Consider the following 20,385-nt stretch of genomic DNA (forward strand, 5'->3'; position numbering starts at 1 on the left):
AGGCCTGCTTTGGAGGACCCTGACGGTCGGTCTGCCCTGAGGCGGGTTTTCTGGGCATCACCATTTTGCCTTTGCATGGGGCATGTCTGTGTTACCGGTGAGGTGGCCGGGCTTCGTTGGGTGTCCTCTAGTTTCATTTCATTGCCCAAGAAACCCGGGTCTGCACTGCCTGGTGATGGGAGGAAGGGACAGCAGTGACACAGTGGCACTCACTGAGGGAAAGTGGCACAGGTGGGGCCTTCTTCATGGGGAATGGCCGCTGGGGCGTCCGGGAGGCCGTCCTCACCCCCTGCGCACGCGCACTCTCTCTCTCTCTCTCTCTCTCTCTCTCTCTCTGCAGAAAGTGCCAGCGACACTGCCCCTTTGCAGAGGTCCCAGTCTCTGCCGCACTCGGTGACCGTTGCACTTGGCGGGACATCAGACCCCAGCACCCTCAGCAGCTCAGCGTTAAGTGAAAGAGAGGCCTCCCGGCTCGACAAGTTCAAGCAACTTCTGGCCGGTCCCAACACGGACCTCGGTAAGTCCGCCGCTGGTGGAGGGCGCCTGGCTGTGCCGCGTTCTGGGGTTACCTCGTGAGGGCGTCTGTTAGTGTTGTCCTGCCAGCGAGTCCCGAGGAGGAGAGTCGTTTGTCCTTGTGCTTTACTTTAGACGCGTTTCGGTAACTTGCTCCCAGCGCGGTTGATCTGGGATTTTCTGTCCTTTCTCCTTTGTGCCCCTGTGGAGCTCCTTCGGCTTTTGGAACCGCTCTCGTTTGCTCCGCAGGACCAGCCAGGTTGACGTCCCCGCTCTTCATAGGGTTCATGGGGCGCAGGGCTGGTGACCGGTGTCGTGACTGCTGCTGACTTCGCACCTTCCTCTGGGGGCTCAGGGTCGGTGTGGTGTGTGATAGGCCGTGAGTGCTTGCGGGGGGGTGGGGGGAGGGGAGGAGGAGCCAAGGCAGGGCTTGGGGGGCAGGCCAGCAGGGGACAGTGCAGTCCCAGCCTGGTTCCCGGGGGCCATGGGAGCCGCGTGGGGGCCATGGGAGCCGTACGGGCTCTGAGGCACGCGCTTGCCTTGAAACCTCTCTGCTGGAGTTCACTTGACTGCCGCCTGTGAGCTTTCCTTTGTATGTCTCGTCTCTGTAGAGTGTCCCTCCGCGTGGGGCGTCTCGCTGGATGCGGGCGCTCTCCGGAAGGCGGGATGTGGCCGCCGTCATGAGATGGCTCATAACTGGGCAGGTGCCAGGGTGGCTGGCCCCGGGGCTGGCACGCCGAGGCGGTCGGCGTCCCACTCGGCCAGCAGGTGGCGCACGAGGCACGCGGTTGGGCTGCAGGGCCTGGGGGAGGCCGGGTGGGCGGAGCCTGGAAGCTGAGCGGCCCTGTCCACCAAGGTGCTCCCCTCTGCGTGCAGAAGGGTTGTTCCCCTGCACACAGAAGGGTTGTGTGCTCATTCTGTTGATGGCTTTGTGCGTGCACGTGTCACACATTCACGCAGCACCGAAGAACGTGCGGCGGAATGCCTGCCTCCCCCCACCTCCTCTGCCTGCCAACTTCTGGGTGTCGTCTTCCAGACACGGTGGAGGCACGTGATGTTTTACACTTGCTCTTTTCATGTGATTTCACATTTACAAAAAAGTTACAAGAGCGGTCCAGGCGACACCCACGTTAATGCCCCAGTCGTTTGCATTTTGCCCCTTTGCGTTCTGTGTGTGTGTGCTCGTGTGTATGCGCGTTTTTCCCGAACATTGGAGTTTGAGTCTGTTGGACGCATCGGATCCCTTTCCTCCTGAGAACGTCTGTCTCTGCGTGTTTTCCAAGCGCAGAGACTCTGGGCGTAACCACAGCACTGTTGCCAGAGTCGGGACATCGCACGTCGATACGGCGCTCTTATCTCCGCCACGGCCCACGTTCACATCGTGCCTGTCGTCTCGGCGATGCGCTGGCTGTCTTCTTCCTCGTCCCTCACCTCTGGCGGCCTGGAGCAGCGTCCCAGCCTCGCGCCGTGTCCCCGGGTGTTGGTGTTTTGGAAGAGGGCAGGCCTGCTCTTCCGTGGTGTCCGTCAGCGTGGCTTGTCTCGTTTCTGCGGGTGAGATTCGGGCCCGTCGCTGGCAGGAAGGTCGCCTAAGAGGTTTGTGGTCTCGTCGCCATGGCAGGAGGCCACCACTGGCTTGTCCCAAGTGGATGAGTCCCGTCCGGTCACTTGGTTAAGTTGGCGTCTGTCCGTTCTACTGCTGGAAAGTTCCTCTTTTCCTTTGCTAATTCAGAAGTAATTTCTAGAGAGAGACTTTGGTGTCTGCGCATTTGCACAACCAGTTTTCTTCCTCCACACGTGTGGTAATGCCGCTCTGCCTACACCTTTGGACTTCACAGTGTATTTCCTACGCTCGTGCTGACGGAGCGCCCGGCCTGTGCTCTGCTGTGCGGCCTGCCTGTCTGCGGTGCCTCAGGACTCGTCACTGTGCCTTGTCACTGCTGTTACTACAGGGGGCTTGGGGACAGCCTATCAGACCCCACACTAATGACCGGGCCACTCATAAAGCATCCCGGGTGTGGGTGCGGCAGAGGGGAGCCTGGCAGCTGGGCGGCCGGGGTCTAGCCCACCAGGGGGTGTCAGGTGGATCTGGGGCGAAGGAGTCCGCTCTCAGGGTTTGAGGATATACCTTAGCCACTCGCTTTACTAGCCCGTAGCACAGCTGTGCCCCGGAGGCGGTGCGGGGAGGTCGAGTCACGGAGGGAGGGTGGGGATGCTGAGGACACCGCTCTCCGATCCCCGGAGGGAGCGAGCCTGGTCCTGCCCCCGCTGTCCCCGTCGGTCCTCCCCGTGGCGCTGGCGGGGCCGGGAGTGCAGATCCGGGGGACGATGCGTGTGCGGTGCCGGAGAGCGCGCCCGCACAGGATGGACGCCGACCGGTGTGGTCGGTGCCTTGTTCTGGTTCGTTTGCCTTGGCCCGTCTGCCTTTAACTTGATTTTCCGGGCACTGACGTACGTGGTCACTGTGTGGTCACTGACGAGTCAGGGTGGTTTGCTCACGTCCCCTGGTTGAGTTAAGCAGTCTCTAACAGCAGGCGGCGAGGAGGTGGTCGGTGAAGACGAGCTAGGTCTGACGGGAGGTGCGGCTCTGGTTCAGGATCGGGGGCCCCGTCAGGCTTCTCACGGACGCGGTCACGGACGCGGCTTGGGGAACCAAAGTCCTACTTACGAACAAAGTGGTCACGGCCTGTCGGCAGAGGGGCCGTGTGCGGGCAGGATGAAAGGTTAACATGTACAAATGAGATTCTTTTGTTGGGCTGGTGGCCTTCCGAGCCTTTTCTCTCTTCAGCCTGCTAGTTGAGTATTAAATCCAACACCAAGAAGCTGAAACCAGAGCTTTCAAATTTAAACAATTACTGGATTCGTGTGTCGCGGCAGGAGAAAACACAGCCAGCGAATTGCCTGTTTTTATAAGGCATTTAAGATGGCTTTGGAAGACAGTGGAATATATTATCTTCACATTACATAAAAGACATAAGTGGCAAATATTTGCCAATGTTGGAGAAGCAAATCACTGATGTGAGAAGTGCCCACAGAAATGATTCTACCTGCTGAATGTCATTTCGTCGGCGGAGAGCTGTTTCTCTTTGTTTAGCTTGTGCTCGGTTATGAGCCTGGGGATGAAAGCAGCAAATAGAACTTAACAGCTCATTCTGCTCTTAGCATTGACTCAATATTTACTTGTGCAAAAGGCTGCCTGCTTTGAAGCCCGAGAAAATGACACTTGGAGACGTTCATTTTTATCGCGTGCGGCTGCGTGGGAGTGGGATCGGGCCGTGTGCAAGACATGCGAGTCCTGAGGCCCGCGGAGCCAGCGCCTCCCAGGCGTGGGGCCTTGAGGTCAAGGGTGTGAGGCGCCCGGCCCTGGCGCTCCGGGTGTTCAGACGCGACTAGAGAAGGAGCGAGGCCGGGTGCACGGACTCGTTGTAGTTCCGAGTGAGCACTGAGGCTGGCTCGAGGCTGGCGAGCGTCCGAGTAGAAGGAGGCAGGGAGGCGAGGCGGCTGTTGGGAGGAGGGGGTCTGTGGAGCTGTTCACCCCGGAAGCGAGACTTGGAGTTAGCTGTCCCCACAGGACCTGGGGCTGGAGGACAGTCCTGCGGGGCCGTGATGGCGGGACGAGGCAGTTCAGCCCCAGCGTCAGGCCCTGACTGCATGACTGGAGAAACGAGGTCCACCCTGCGGGGTCTTGTGACCAGGAGGTCATTTACGTGAAGTGCCCGCATAGTTCACTCGCTCTTGGTGTGGGTGCTGGGCAGAAACAGGGAGCCAGACCCCTGGGGTCCCGCTCTCCAGGAGCTGACATCCCCGTGTGAGGAGACAGGAAGGCAGGCACACACACACACACACACATTCAGGGCTCTGGAAACTACCAGAAGGTGCTAAGTGCGCGTGGAGAACAAAACTGCCGAGGTAAAGGCTGGGTGCTGCTGGAGATGAGCGGCCAGCAAAGACCCTTGGGAACAGGCACTTTTGTTTCTTCATTTCTTTATTTAAAAGTTTCCGTATTTATTTTGAGACAGAGAGAGAGAGAGAGAGAGTGATAGCCAGCCGGGGAGGGGCACAGAAAGAGGGGGAGAGAGAGAATTCCAAGCTGTCAGCATGGAGCCTGACATGGGGCTCGAACTCACAAACTGCGAGATCATGACCTGAGCCGAAATCAAGAGTCGGACACTTAAACAACTGAGCCCCCCAGGTGCCCTCGGAATAGGCACCTTTAAGGGAAGGTCGATTTGAAGGTGGGGAGGGGTCTTCCAGGGGCAGCCAGCTGCGGGACAGGGCACCCAAGCCCTGAGGCCCAGGGCCTGGTGGGGGAGGGCTGGGAGGTGGACAGAGGCCAACAAGCAGGAAGGGGCAGGTCTTGAGGGTGCCGAAGGCACAAAGGAGGAGCTCAGCATGAAGCCTCTGGAAGGTTTTGAACCAGGGGAGCAAAGCTTGGCACGGGGCATCTGAAATTTCTTCCACGGAAGGAAGATCCACGGAAGATTTCCAGGCAGGGTGTCGCCAGCGGCCTGGGGCTGCGGGTGGGTCCTTGGGCAGCCACTTGGGAGTGTGGAGGGGTAGGGAAGAGATCAGGGTAGTAGACTTGGGAAGGGGCCGAGGCTGTGGGCTGGGGGTGCCGCAGGGCTGGCGGAGGGGGGTGCTGGCGCCTGGTTGGACGTGAAGCCAGGTAGACTGGGGAGCAAGGGAGGCCCAGACCGTTATGGTGGGAGCCTAGGGCTGTAGGAGGGGGTGGCTGGTACACACAGAGACGCGTTGTTTCACTGGGGACACAGAATCAGGTGCTCATGAAACAGAGCCAGGGAGAGCAGTGTGTCCAAGTAACTGCCCACGTGCTGCCGTTTTGGGTACTTTCTTTGTGCTGGTGCAGCGCTCTGTGTGCGTATCCGTGCGTGTGGACGTTCCCCAGCTCGCGCCCCGTGCGTGCGTCTGTACGTGGGGACGGTCCGTGGCTAGTGCTCTGTATTCCTCCACGGGGATGGTCCCTGGCTTGGCAATAGTTCGCTTTATTGTTTCCAGAATTTACGATGGTGCCAAAGCGATGCGCATCCGGTGGAAGTTGTACTTGGAATTTTGAGTCTGATCTTTTCCTGGGCTAGCGATCCGCGGTACGCTCCTCTCGTGATGCTGGGCAGCGGCCACGGCTCCCGTCAGCCTCTCGATCGCGAGGGTCAGCGGTGGTCCACCGACGACCGTTCTGTCCCTCACTTTCTGCACGGTGTTTGAGCAGTTACACGAGGCAGTCAGCGCCCTGCTGTGGACTGGGCTTTGCGTTGGCTGGTTCTACCTCACCGAAGGCTGACGTGAGCGTCCGAGCACGTTAAGGTGGGCCGGGCTAAGCGGTGGTGCTCGGCAGATTAGAGCATTGAATGCAGAGACGAGTCAGAATGTGTGGCAGTGGCCCCGACCCCGACGTGCCGGCTCTCTGCTCCGGGCGGGTCTGGCCCTGGTTTGCAGCTGAGGAGGTTGAGACTTGGGTGCAGCAGGCGGGCCCCGGGGCCCTACGGTGAGGTTCCGGGGGGTGGGAGCCGGTCCCGATGCAGGCTCCCCCCGCACTTATTCCCGGTTAGCGTGGCCGCCGGCCTTCTCGGTGCTCTTCTGAGGCCTGAGGGAGAGGGGCCTTTTCATTCCCCAGGGCCTCCTCAGAGAGCCTGGGGCAGAGGGCTTGCCCTGGGCGCTGCGGGATGACTGCAGGCGCTGTGGCCCACGGAGGGCGCTTCTGCTCTCCCCGGTCCTGGCCGTGGGCCGGCAGCGCCCCCGCATCGCCCTCTGGTGGCCAGGCGCCGGCCCTGCAGCCGGAGCTGCCTGGCCGCAGCAGTGCACCTCCGAGCGTGTCCTCAGGGCGAAGGTGGTCTTGGGGAGCATTGGGACGGCTGAAGGGTGAGAGGGCGCTGAAGGGTGAGAGGGGCAACAGGAGAGCTCCAGCCAACTCCGCCTTTCCCTGGAGTCCGCCTGGGGAGGATGACACTGGGAGCTACCAAAGAGCAGAGACCCCACGGGGCGGGGGGGTGGGGACTAAGGGCCACCTAGTCTTTGTGTTTTGTGCAGCCTCCTGTAGCAGTGACTCTCTGTGTTCTGTGCAGGCCACCCCAGCCACGCGCTGGTCTCAGACACGTGCTGCTTCTCCCCCCTGCCCCACTCCTTTCCTCCCCTCCCCCCTCCCCCCCTCGTCTCGCTCTGACCTGTACCACCCGCACCTCACCTCTCCTCTCCTCCTGCTCCTCCCCCCCAACCTTGGTCTCTGCTCCTGCCCCCTGCTCCCTCGTCCCTCCCCTGCTCTTCTCTCCCCGCTCCCTCCCCCTCTCTCCCTCCCCCTTCCTTCCCCCTACCTCATCCCTCCTCCTCTTCCTGCTCCTCTCCCCACCTTCAGGGCCTGACCTGACCTGACCTGGCCCTTCCTCTCAGGCCTCCCTGCCTCCCCGCCTCCCCGGCCTCGCACCGCCGTCCCTCTGCCCCGGATTTCCGCGTGACTCACTTCCTCCAGGTCTCTGCTCAAGTGTCACCTCGTCACATGCATCTCTCGACTGAACTGTGGGCAGCGGCTGCCTGATGCCCTCGCCCCAGAACGCCTCACCCGCTGTGGCGCCTCCTCAGCCCGCTCTGCCTTCCCGTAGAGCACCCTTCGCCCTCGGCCCGCTGAGCGACGGCTGGACGTTTCTGCCCTCCCTTTGGGCACGCCTGGTCCCCTCTCTCCGCTTTTGTTCCTTGAATTACTCAGTGACTCCCGCTATCTGAACGATGGGCCGCAGCCGCACCACGCGTCCTGTCACCGCGGGCAGTGTTCCCGCTGCTTGCCCTGTCAGTTCCACCCCGCCTGCCCTTCAGAGCCTTTGCCCCGCGTGGGCCCCGCTCTCGGCCGGCCGTCCTCCCACCGGGTCGGGGGCCGCACACCTCCTCCTCGGCCTCGTTTCTCCGCCCTGGCGCTTTTGTGAGCGTCACTAACACGGTGTTGTGGGAGGTTAGAGAAATGGGAAGGAGGATAAAACCGACCGGCAGATTTGCCACTGTGGGGGTCCCTGGCGGCTCGGTCAGTTGAGCGTCTGACTTGGGCTCAGGGTATGATCTCCCGGTCCGTGGGTTCGAGCCCCACCCTGTCTGTGCTGACGGCTCAGAGCCTGGAGCTGCTTCGGATTCTGTGTCTCCCTTCGTCTCTGCCCCTCCCCTGCTTGCTCTCTGCCTCCCGTGGTCTCTCAGAAATAAATGAAAAACGTTAAAAAAAAATCGCCACTGTGCCCGCATGCTGAGCGTTGTGGTCTGTGCGTCCTGCCAGCTGCCGAGCTCCCCTGGGAGGTACTCCCCACGTCGGCTCCCCGTGTCATCGCGGCCTTGGGATGGGAGCACGAGGGCCCCGGGACCTGCCGCCCCCGGCGTCCTGCCTCTAGGCCACGGGCCCGCCGTGGGCTGCGTGTAGTGGCACCCCGCTTGGAACAGACCAGACCGAGTGTGACGCGGCGAGAGACGGTACTTCCTGCAGGATCGCGAGCAGAGCAGACCCGCAGTTTGACAGGAGACCTCTCAGGGCTCGTTCAGGGAACTCTGTGGAGTGACGGTTTTCTGCGGGTGATCCTAAGAGCAGATGTTAAAAACACGGTCGCGAGTCTCCTTTACAGACTTAAAAGCCAGTCTTTCACACGTTCGTCTTTTCACTCTGATACTTGGCTTTGGAGGGCTGGATGTTGGAGGAGCGCGTGACGGGGGTGAGGCCGCGGGGCCCGCTTCCTCTGTGGGGGCGAGCGAGGGGGGCGGGGGGCCTACACGAAAGAACCTCTGCTTGCCCTCTGCAGCTGTGACGCAGCCCCCCCGGCCTCTCTGCCTCTCATCGCGGCTCAGGTACGTCCGTCTTCCGTGTCCGTCTTCCCGCGCGTCAGCCAGCCGCTCATGAGTCACCCGCCCTGTCTTACGGGCCTGGGACGGGCCCGGGTGGTTCTCAGGAAGCGACGCTGGAGGGCGCCAATGCTTGCTCTCTGTCCCTGCGGTGGGGAAGCCTCCGTTTCACCGTCCGACGCGGGGTGCCTTGCGTTGAGGGGTATCAGCGAGCACTTGCGTCGGCTGCGGGCGACAGAATCAGACTCGGGGACTTGGAGGCAACTGGGGTTTAGTTTTCTCCACGTGACGCGGGGGGAGGTAGCTTGTTGGCGTTGGTTCGCTGCGTTGTCATCAACCATTGAAGCTGGGGGCGGCAGGATGGTGGTCACCGTCTCGTGCGAGGTGAAGGGCAGTCACCCCGGCACCTGGATTCGTATCAGGAAAGCAGAGTTTGGCCAGAGCTGGGTCACACGTCAACCCCTAGCCGCAAGGGACCCTGACAAATGAGTATCTCGTGCGACTCAGCCATTGGCACTTTGAAAGTGGGATTCTGGTAGCAGGAAAGAGGGAGGGATGGGTCCTGGGTAGACAGCCACCCCCGTGCGTCGCTCAGATGGATTTGCAGGTTTGCGTCACCTCCCCGGATCTCTAGTTCCCTGAGGTCAGAGGCCGTGTGGCTGGTACCTAACCCTGTGCCTGATGCACGGTAGGCTCCGGAAGACGTTACAGTTGTCTCACGCTGTATGCAGAATAGTGGGTGTGGAGGGAGCCGATGGGCACACTTCGAAGTTCACGGGCAGACACGGCCTTTAGAACGAGCTCTCCCCCGCCCCGTGTTTTCCCCAGAAATGGAGCGGACACTCTGAAGGGCCACAGGCCATTGCAAGCGGGGGTCTAGCTCTGGAAACCGCAAAGAAAATGACGTTTTCGTTTTGCGATGGTTTGTGCTTTCTGGAGTCCGTTACGAAAAAGAAAAAAGAACGACCACCAGTGGGATGAGAACTGGTATGTGTCGAGCCGAGCCGAGCTGAGAAGAGAGCCGAGCCGAGGACGGTTGTAAAGATGCGTTAACTCGGGAAAGCGTGCTGATGCCTTCGGACCCCCTGGGGCTCAGGGTGTGAGGGGGAGCCGTTCCCCGAGGACGGAGAGGTGACGGAGCCTGGTGTCCGCGGCAGGCGGCAGGCGGGTCACAGCGGGGTCTGGGGTCTGGAATGGCGTGCGCCGACTGCGGGCCCGTGAGCCCTAGCGGAGGACTCGTGTCGCTCGCGGCCCTCGGCCCCAGGTGCTGCTTCGCTCCGAGCCGTCGCGGAGGCGGCGGGCTTCCGGGCTTCGGTGCATCGAAAGGAGGGAGTCTGGCCCTCGCTTGGCGTGATGATGCCGTGTCTGAGTCCGTTCCGGCCACGCTAGCGGGACACTGGACGGGGGCTTCTAATGACAGATGTCTATCTCTCAGCGTCCCAGAGGCTGGAAACCCAGGGCCCAGATGCCGGTCCTTACGTGGCCACAGTGGGAAGGGGGCTCCCCGGGGCCTCTTGTGTAGGGACCCTGACCCCACCCTGGGGCGTGGCCCTCAGGCCCTGCTCACCTCCCAGAGGCTCCACCTCTAGACCCCGTCTTGCTGGGAGCCAGGATCGAACATGTGAATTCTGGGGCCACCAGCAGCCACTTTGCTGGATGAGACGCAGCAGTGCTGGGTCACTTGCCCACGGAAGTACCTCCCCAGTTTGGTGGTGACCGTACGTGATAGATGGAGCTCGCGGCCTCCCGTCAGCCCCATTTTGCAGACGAGGAAACTGAGGTTCGGTAAAGGAGGAGGACGTGCCTGAGGTTAGGGCTGACTGGTGCCCGTGGTCCTTGGGTTTCTCACCCGGCTCCCTTCGCCCTGCTTGCCGATGTGCCCATGGTGAGCCCCAGGACACAGGACCTCCCCTCTAGACATGTGGTGTGGGAGGAAGTCATACAGGGTTAAAGAAAGAAAACAGGAAGAAACATCTGGCGAGTGGGAGCGGAAGGCTTGGGAGATGAAGGATAAATCAGTGCGGCCTTGCACCTGGATTTACTGGGGACAGGAAGTTGAAGTTCAAGTCGGCAAGAATAAGGAAGGCGCTGGGCTTTGTGGAGGGAGGCGAGGAAAAGCACCTTTATCCTGGATTTATTGTGGGAGGGGAAAGTTGCCAGTATGGCTCTGGTTTGGTTTTTAGCCAGCTCTTGAGAATAATGTAAACGGAAGGCTTTCTGGTAAAATCTTAGACTGTGTGCAAATTGGTCCTAAAGGGAAACAGTTCAAGTTTGTTAGAACGCTTAAAAAGCCAATGTCATTTTCTCAGGATAAGTTACTCTAAGAAGATTAGGTGAGGATATCTTTCCAAACCCACTTTTTTAAAAAAACTTTTTAATGTTTTATTTTATTTTTGAGACAGAGAGAGACCAGAGCATGGATGGGGGAGGGTTAGAGAGAGGGGGAGACACAGAATCCGAAGCAGCTCCAGGCTCTGAGCCGTCAGCACAGAGCCCGATGTGGGGCTCGAACCCACGAACTGTGAGATCGCGACCTGAGCCAAAGTCAGGAGCTCAACCGACTGAGCCACCCAGGCGCCCCTTCAAACCTACTTTTAAACCCATGATGTAACTCGTGTGTCTGTCCAGGGTCCTAGAAGGGAGAGTCGGCACAGCATGGAGGGTGAGGAGCCCCCCTTCCCCCCCCCCCCGCCCCCCGCAGCCAGCCCCCTGCTGCTGACTCAGCACCTCAGCGACAAAGGACATGGAGGGCAGGGCCCAGGCTGTAGGCCCCATGAGGTCCCCTCGCGCTTTGCCGTTTGCCAGCAGAGTGGCCTCGGCAGTGTTTTCAAGCTTCTTTGGCTTTACTTTCTTCACCTGTAAAATGGGTACAGTGACCCTCGTCTTGGAGGCTTGACGAGCTAATCCCCAGAGGTGGTGAGTGCAGCGCCTAGCACGCGGTGGGCCTGCCCTCCTGCCTGTGCGGCTTTTCTTCTCCCTCTGCCTCCTTCCCCCACTGTTGTCTTCCCCACTGAGGCGGGGAGGATGCAGGTCGATTTGTTACCTTTATTTCCGGTTAATATTGTATCGTAAGCCTCTGCCATGTGGCTACACAGTCTTCATAACCGTCGTTTTTAATGGCTGTATAATGTTTTAGAAATGATCTCTACTTAAAGTTTTTATTAAAATTGTGTATCTGTCTAAATCAGCATTTAATTTGTATGTCTAATCAAAATCTAGGCGTTTAATATAAGTATTCAAAACACGTAATATAATTTACGCTAACAGAATCGCTCCTTGGTGTTCTGGACGAGAGGAGGGGTAAGAATGCACAAGAGTTTGTCACTTAAAGTTTGGAGACTGGTCGTGTTTAATTTTTTGTTTACTAGTCTTAAATTTTTTTTTTTTAACATTCAGTTTTGAGAGAGAGAGAGACGGAGAGACAGAGCGAGCGTGAGCGGGGGAGGGGCAGAGAGAGCGGGAGACACGGAATCCCAAGCAGGCTCCAGGCTCCCAGCTGTCAGCACAGAGCCCGATGTGGGGCTCGAACCCACGAACCGTGAGATCATGACCTGAGCTGAAGTTGGATGCTTAACTGAGCCACCCAGGTGCCCCAACTAGTCTTTTTTTTTTTTTAATTGAGAAAGCTACATTATGCAATGTTAAAAAGTCCAGGTTTGCCCCCGAGGGCGTCCATGACCAATGGATCTCCTCCCCCTCCGCCCCCACCCCCTGGTGCAACAGCCCCTCCTTGTTACCTGCTTTCGGAAGCGTTCCGTGCGCGCAGGCAGCCGTGCAAAGGCGTGTGTGCGGGCTCCTCCCCGGTTCTTTCCGAAGTACGCGTGGAAGAGTGCTCACCTCCCGGCCCTCTTTCTCACCGCGTGCGTCAGGGCTCCTGAGAGCAGGGGGGGTTCAGCGCACACACAGCCTTCTCTCCTTCCCAGATGGCAGAGCGCAGAAGGATCGTCGTGTGTTCAAGGAGCACGTTCTTTCTTACAGTTGAGCTGAACTCCACGGAATATACAGAGAAGCATCCGGAGGCATGCTCGGTAGCGTTCAGCATGTTCACGAGGCCACGTTACCAACACCTAGCGTGGTGTAAACACAGAACGTGTAGTCAGTCGTCGGAGTTTTTTGGTAGAACGGCAGTGACAGAATTGGGGATGTTTTGTTCTGTCCGCTGAAGAGATGGCTCTGCCATGGCCCTTTGGGTCACCCTGTTCACTCACCCTGGGATTAAGTTACGTCCTGGAAACAGGAATCATCCGCCCTGTGACTTCGAGCCCACGTGCGAGCTCCCGGGCCAGCTTAGACGCGTATGCCTTGTGTACTGGTTCTGGGTCAGACCCAGGCTCAGACCTGGGTGTGTGGTGGAAACTGTGGTCCAGGGTGGGGGGCGGCCCTTGCAGGTGTGGGCCCCCGAGCCCTGTCGCCGCCCTGTGTGTCGCACATTCTTGGTGCACGGAGCCCTCACAGCCGGCGGGGGTGGCAGGGCCTTCCCGTGTCAGAGCGAGTGCCCGGTCAGAATTAAGCCTCGACTCTGACTACGGAGTCCGTGCACCTGCAGCTCGGGGGACCTTGGGTCTCGCCTGGTACAGCGGGCCAGGGCTCTGGGACAGGTCAGAAGGTAGCCTGTTCACCTATTTTAGGCCCCTCAGGTCATTGCTGTGGTTGGGAGATGACCCCCAGGTGACTTTTTACACGCGTTTAACAACCAGTCTTCCAGTGGCATCTGAGGATGGGGGAGGGGATGCCCGTGCTTCTCCCAGGGCCGCAGGGCTGCTGGTGTGCGTGCAGGGGCCTTCCTGGGGGTCCCCCCTGTCCTGTGCGCCCCGTGTCCCGTGTGAGGACGGTGCTCTGATGGCCGGCAGAGGCGTCTCTCTGACCCACGTGGGCCATGATGCTGTGATGCGTCTTGTGACTGTGTGTCTGCAGTCTTTCCCACAAGCAGAAGATCAGTTCTTTGGAGCTAGGTGGCTTCTGTGGGAAAAAGACCTTTTATGCACTATTGATCAAACCCTTCCTTTTTGTCGTCCTCCCCTCAATACGCTGGTTGTTCTAGAAGTTTATGATGCGGAGAAGGAGGAAATACGGAATCAGAAACGGGCGTGGGACCCCCTCCACCTCGTGCCCTGGGCACGCCCGCTGCCTTTTCCTGACCGTGGGAATGCCCGCCATCTCTGCTTTGAGGCTTACACCCTTTGTCCTTCCGTTTTGCTCCGGTTAATGCCTTTTGTAGAAGATGTGGCCTATTGAAGTGTGCTTAGCAGATGTTTGTTGGAGGAGGTTGTAGTGGGGTTAGGTGATTTGAACTTGCTTTCTGGAGTGTTGCAGCTGACTGTCACTTCTTGGTTGGCCTGTGGAGGGGAAGGTTGACCTTAAGGAGGGGAGATTTTATCCCCGGTCTGCTGCCGAGGGGCTGGGGCAGGGCCCCCGCATCCCCAGGCTGTGGTGTGACCTGTGATCAACCTCGGTGACCTTTGGCCTCTGGGGAGCGCGTCCATGCTAGGTTGTGTATCAGGGTCTGGTCGCTCGGCTGTGGTCCAGGACGTGACTCGTTACCGAGCTCCGCGTGTGCAGGGCAGTGAGTTGACCTCAGGTTCCTACGGATGCTCGACAGTGGGAGTCTGGATGTGCGACGTGCTTGTTTTGGCGGGGTGCAGGTGGTCACTGAGGCCACCGTGGAAAGGCTTCGGTGCCTGTCACTGGGCCGGCCAGGGAGGCCGGTGAGGAGGTGGTGGGGGGACAGACTGTGTTGGGGCATCAGAGGCCTTGTGGGCTCAGCTGTCCTGCCCTTCATCCTTCAGAAGTTTAGTGGACACTTGGCAAGTACCGGCTCCCTTGCTGGACGGTGACGTCCCTCCACTTGATGGCTGTGTAGGATCCCGAGGGCCACGTCTTGTCTTGCGGGTGTGATCTCAGTGGCTGGAGGTGGGACGAGGCCGCCCCAGGCTGGGGGACGAGTGCAAGCCCGGCCTTGAGGGAGGAGGTGTGGAGGTGGGGCAGTGACGACTGCACGTCAGCAGAAGCCACACGGCCACCTGGACGGAGTTGCCTGCGGTCCCCGGCCGAGCCGTGTGCGGCTGTACCGGCCGGGCGCCGGTTCTCAGGGACCGCAGAGGCGGAGCCACGGTGTCGGGGGCAGCTGGCCGGCACAGCGCGTGTGCGAGGCTGGGTGTGTTTGAGGGACCTGTGTTCGGCCTGCCGCACCGCAGGCTGTCGGGTCTGTGGAGGAGGCGGTAGCAGTGCCAGGTGGGGCCCCGGCTGGGAACTAAGGCATGCGGTTCTGGGGCAGCCCCGGGGCAGCGGGAAGAACACGGGCCGTGGAGGGGAGATGCTGAGATCCTGGGTTCAGATCCTGTCTCTGCCACCGTCAGACCTTCTAGTTGCTTGCTTCATCCTTGGCCTCAGTTTCCTCCTCAGTGAAGTCAAGGAATCCGTGCGGGTGTCGCAGAGGTCGGAAACACTGGACGCGTCGACTCTTCTGTGGGTAATTGGGAGCCATGGAAAGTGTTTTGGGGGGGAGTGGACTGAACAGAACCGTGCTTTGGGGAGGTTAATCTGGCTTCTGTTCCTCTGTGATAATCGTGCTGTAGGGCTGCGAGTGACAATGTACGGGTGACACTCTGAGATTCAGCAGCAAGTGAATTAACCGTGCTTTGAACCATAGCTCTTTGGAACTCCCTCGTGCCGTTTGTGGGTCTGATGGAAGCTTTGGCTCCCCTGCCCTCCTCCTCCTCCTGCTTTCTCGGGGCACCAGCCCTTTCTTCTCTGCACACCCTGTGCTCACAGCAGGCTCAAATATAATGAGGCTGTTTGGAGCCGGCTGCTAGTGGGGGATCGACATGGGAATGTGGGAGCGTCATGTATCACGAGGATCACAAGGGGCCCCTGTGACGCTGGCTGTGCGGCCCACTCTTGTCTGTCGCTGTGTTGGATGCTTGGCCTCGGATCCTCCTCGGCCACCCTGGCCCAGCGGGCAAGCCCACCCCTGCCCAAGCCGCGGGCTGCTGCCCTTCTGGCGGCCCCGAATCCCGCCCGCCGTTTGACCGGCTCGCGGGGGCCGAAACCTAACGTTTCCGTGAGTGTGGGTGAGGAATGAGCGGAAGGCACACCGTGGTTTCGTTTTAAAGGTGCAGCCAGGTGACTCGGTACTTTGGAGCGAGTTTCTTGATCTGTGTTTTATCACAGCACTGTTGTCAAATTTGGAAGTGCCACCAACTTACGTTTCCTAGTCCTCGTAAACTTAAATTTGCCTGTTTCCACTTTCTCTTAGCTTTGATCTCTTCTTGCTTTGGTTCTTTGTAAGCCATCTGATAGTTTTGGTGGCGCTCACCACGTTAGCATGTCCACAGCGGATCCTGCTGGCGTGGGCCCCCCCCCCCCCGCTGTCCCGCCACTGCCCACCCCCCACAGCCCCCCGGTGCCCCCCACTGCCCCGTTCGTGTCTCCAGCAGCCCGGAGCTCTTTCTGTGTGCCCGTCGCTGGGTTTCATTTGGTTGTCCCTTTACTTTAATGACCTTCTAGATCAAACTATTAAATACTTCACTGAAGTACACTCTTTTCATCCATTTATTCATGGTTATTTCCTCAATAAAATGTATATTGAATTAGTAAGACGAATTTTCTTATGTGTGCCAATTCTATCAGAAGTCATTAAAACTTTTCTAGATTTGGACCTTTTGTGCTTGAAAATTCTATCCCCATTACCTAAACCAAATACTAAAGTGTAAAATCTATTTAGCAAAGTCATTTTTTGATCTTTAGTATGTAGCATTTAATTTATAGTTATTTTCAATGAGATTTTAAATTTGCTTTGGCTGGTGTGCCTTTTTTTTTTTTTTTTTTTTTTTTGAGGCTGAGAAATCCTATTTTCATTTTAGCTTTTTATCGTCTCCTCCATCTTCCTTGGGTGGAAGAAGAAAATAGTGAAAATTATTTTTGATTATTTTATCCCATTAAAATACATGGTTCTACCAGGCTCGGCAGACAGAGCCCGGAGGCTCCTGCTTCAAGGGGAGACAGATGAGTTGCAGACACAGTGGAGTGTGGACAGGATTGGGGCGTGCGTGTGCGTGTGTGTGTGCACGCGCGTGTGTGAATCCTGTGGGATCTAAGGAATTATACCTGGGGTTCCAGCCTGCCTGGGAGCAGGGGGGTCCAGAGGCACCGGAGTAGCTGCAGGGAGGGGTGAGCCTCCCCAACCCGAGGAGGGGCACCTCGTGGTCAGGGGATGGGATGTGGATACTGAGGCGGCATGTGGGAAGGTGCCTGGGTGGGCACCTGAGGCCCAGTGGCACAGGCGGAAGGTCCCCGCAGAGCAAGGGCTGGGGGCCTTGGAGGAGCCCGAGTGGGCAGCCCGAGGCTGGTGTCGGTCTGTTCTTTTCTGGACCCTTTGCACATTCAGATGGCTCCTGGTCGTCCTTCACTGGGTGTTCGAGGGGCGGGAACAGAGCCCGATCGGGTGGAATATTCAGTGTGTTCATCTTTGATATTAAGTATAGTTTAAAATAACAAACGTCCAATGTTTAAAGTTTAGTACGCGCAGCGAATGATGGCCAGAAAGAAAAGCACCTCGGGTAAGGTGTTCAGTGGCCGCCGTGTGCCGCGGGTGACACTGAGTTGTATCGCGGCGTTTTCTCGTCCTCTCACCACGAGCCTGCGAGGTGGGCGTGGCGTTCCCCTGGTTCTGCAGGGAGGAAACAGACTCAGGCTGGGACACGTGCCTCCGCTTACTCGATCAGCCCGCACTTAGGTGTGTCAGGGTGTCGAGGGGCCGAGCGTCCTGTCTCTTGGGATGGGACGGCCTTGACGACGCGTGTGTCTGTCTCTTCCTTTTTCAGGCCTGGGACCCAGCGGTGCACCTAGCTGCGCCTCACACTGTTTTCACTTCCCGTAAATGATATCTTTCCCCTTGACACCAATGTTCTCTGAAAGCGTGGCTGTTAATGGCCGTGCTGTAGTCATTAAGTACAGGCGCTGCCTCCCTTCACTCGCAGGTGAGGCATTCCTCAAGCCGTTTCCCTGTTGTTTGGGCATTTCACTTGTTGTCAGTTGCGGTTTTGTTTTTCACTTACTGTCATGACCGGCCCCGTGAGGAATGTCCCTGAGTCGTGGCTCTGGTCACCTTCCGTGCTTCCCAGTGGAGTCCCGGGCCGGAGCTGCTGTCCGTGGGGGAGTGTCGTGGGTCACGGTGTCATCCTGCGTGGCCCTCAGCCCCCTGATGGTCCCGTGTGGTTCGACCGCATTGCCCGGCGCCCTTCCGTTTCATCCGCATCTGCGGCTGTGACTTGAGGTGCCCGGGACACAGGAGTTTGTGCCGAGCCTCGTGCTGCTCCTCCCAGAGCGCACAGTCCTACTGCCTCACGTCTCACGGGCGCAGGTGGTTCCGCTCCAGCCTTTCTGGGTCCCTCCCTGGTCTCTGGGCACTTTTAATACGTTTGCTGCCCTTTCTGAATCCAAGTGGCCACTCACTCCTTCCTCAACCCATCCTCTCAGTCATCTGCTCACCGGTTTACCCACTCGTTTATCTGGAGAATCCTTCCTAAGCATCTACGTGGTGCCTGTGAGAGGCTGGGGAGGCGCAGTGGATGTGCAGGTATGTGGAGGGGCTGGGCCCGGGAAGGAGGCCCTGGGCCTCGGGGAAGCGAGGGACGGAGGCCCCGCGAGGACAGGGCCCTGCAGGGAAAGGTGTGGAGCTGAGATGTGCCCGTGGCTCGGGGGTCCGGTGGGAAGGTTGGCTGAGCCTGGGGGTGTGCGTGCCTCGTGCCCCTGTGAGAGACGAAGCGTGACAGCCGGCTGTGCCCAGCGCTTGCAGGGAGGGCTCTGGAACAGGGAAGCCGTTTGGGGTTCCTCCTCAAGCTGTGTCCCTTCCCTGCTCTTGGTTCTTTGAAGATGTCCAGGTTCTCTGCTTGGTCGCGCCTCCCTCTCTCGCCTCCACAGGCCGCGCTGCCCCTCCTTTGGCGCGGTCTCCTGCCTCTCCCACGACCATCTGGGGCCCCTCTGCCTCGGTCTCACACACTGGTTTGGGGGGGGTGGTCTCTAGGGAGGCTCCGCACAGGCCTGGCTCAAGGCCAAGCTCTGTGCTGTTTCGGCAAACTGCAGAACCACCGTGGTGGTCAGCCACCTTTCCTGCATCTCAGACTCGAATTCTCCACTGTCGTCAAGGCGCCGAGGGAAGCTGCTGGTCTCCAGTAAGATTAGGTGTGCTCTGTGCAGGACTTGGAAGAGAATCAGTCCCTCTGGAAGCTAACCCCAGGATCACAGCATCGTCAGCAGGACTGGGTTTTCAGTAGGGCCTGTGCGATGGGCAGCCCGGTAAGGAACCCAGTTAGTACCTGGCCTCAAGAGGCCGGCGGGCGAGGCAGCCATGTGGCAGGGGACGGGATGACATCATGATTCCCGAGGGTCCCCAGAGGGGCTTGGCCGGCATAGGCTGCGCATGTGTCGAGGCGGAAGGTGAGTGGGTCGGGCTGGCTGGCAGAGGTCGAGGGGCTCAGACAGGTCTTGGCCGGCTGGTGGGGGCTCAGAGCTGCATCTGCCCGGGGCACACGCACAAGTCACTGTCTCCTGGGGGAGCTTCAGACAAAATACAACGCAGCCAGCCCCTGGCCTCTCCCCAAGGCGGACCTCAGAGTCCTGGCTTGTAATTACTGCTCTGGAGTGAGGGTATCGGGAAAACCAGTGCCAGGAGTTTTCAGACTGTATCTGGAACCTTTGTGGCCGCAGGCGTGCGGATCCGGCTGCACTGGGCTCTGGCCGGTGACAGGGCAACATCGAACCTCAGTACTTGACCGAAATGCACACCGTCAGCGGTCACAGTTCGTCAGAGGTGTGGTAGAGAGTAGAAACCTTGTGTTGAGATAAATAATACATTGTGTTACAGAACATGGGAAAGTGCAGGGAACCACTGTGGAGAGATCATCACCTGTATTTACGTCAGTGGTCCCTCCTCCTCCCTCGTGTGGTCAGTGTTTCTGTACCTCCCCGCATCTGAGCTCACCTGTGCAGGGCCAGTCCTCTCTGGAAGGTCAGGGCCCGGCCATGAACTCTCGGCGTGTGGGGGAAGCCACGCGGAGGGATGCCTGGGGCCCTGTCCGTGCTGCGTGAGGTGCAGCCTGAAGCCAGACAGCTTGGCCTGAGTCCCGGCCCCGTGACGCTGGGCTCACTCACTCCTTGTGGGGAGCTCTTAGAATGATACCTGGCGCTGAGTGCTTCGTAAATGTTCGCTGTGACAGTTATTGTCATTGTCATGGTCACTCACGGCTCCCCTCCCTGCTCCCCGCATCCTCGATTTAATTTAATCAGCCGACTGTACCTCTGGTCTGAGTACCTGCTGTGCACCAGGTGCTGTTACGGTCCGGGAGTGCGGCGGTGACCGGGACCAACAGGTGCTGCCCCCCGGGGAGGCCCACCTGCACAGGGGGGAGTGGGCCGTGCTGCTGTGACTCAGGGGACACAGGCGTGGGGGCCGGCAGCACCACCCAAGGGACAGGTGCCCCGTGAGCCGCATGCGCGATGTCAGAACCGCACTGAGGACAAAGGAACAGGTGAAATTAATTCTAATGATAGATTTTATTTATCAACCTGACATACACAAGATATTATCTTAACACATTACACAGTTAATATACAGTCAGTATAAAACTGTGAACGAGATAACGTACACTCAGCTGTTGGTGCTGCTTGAAATCTGGTGTGTTTGTCACACTGAGAGCACGTCTCAGCTGGGCCACCTTCCAGGTGCCCGGTGGCCACGTGTGGCTCGAGGCTCCCACCCTGAGCACCCAGGGCTGGAGCGGGTGGAAGGACGGGCGTGATGGTGGCCGGGGTCCCGTCTGGTGAAGTGACGTGAAACGTGTGGACTCGATGGTGCAGAGTGGGGCTGGGTGGAGCAGGTCGGCCGGGGGGTGGATGTGCGGCTCCTTCGGGGGGGCTCGTGAGGCTGCACAGATGGCCGAGCTGACGGGCTGGAGGCGGTGGGTGGGAAAGGCCGTCGGGAGTGCTGCCGGGGGCCAGGACGTTCACGGAGATGGGCGCCGTGTGGAAAGAAGTCGGGGTTCGGATGGGGGCCCG

The 20,385-nt window shown here is 59.1% G+C and overlaps 1 protein-coding gene and 1 non-coding gene across 4 annotated transcripts in view; one reads left to right on the top strand and one right to left on the bottom strand.

Moving 5' to 3' along the window:
- TBC1D22A (TBC1 domain family member 22A) overlaps positions 1–20,385 on the top strand; it is a 328,211-nt gene that overhangs the window by 27,605 nt on the left and 280,221 nt on the right. For 2 of the 3 annotated variants that reach the window (XM_027070417.2, XM_027070418.2), the window contains exon 4: positions 341–517. The exons of the other annotated variant lie outside the window; for it this stretch is intronic. In XM_027070417.2, coding sequence (XP_026926218.1) covers positions 341–517 — 177 coding nt within the window. The remainder of the gene's footprint in view (positions 1–340; positions 518–20,385) is intronic. 3 annotated transcript variants of the gene reach the window in all.
- TRNAQ-UUG (transfer RNA glutamine (anticodon UUG)) lies at positions 10,823–10,907 on the bottom strand. The gene has a single exon. It is a non-coding gene; the product is annotated as a tRNA-Gln (tRNA).

The sequence above is a fragment of the Acinonyx jubatus genome, chromosome B4 (genome assembly GCF_027475565.1).
Source record: "Acinonyx jubatus isolate Ajub_Pintada_27869175 chromosome B4, VMU_Ajub_asm_v1.0, whole genome shotgun sequence".
Classification (NCBI taxonomy): Eukaryota; Metazoa; Chordata; class Mammalia; order Carnivora; family Felidae; genus Acinonyx; species Acinonyx jubatus.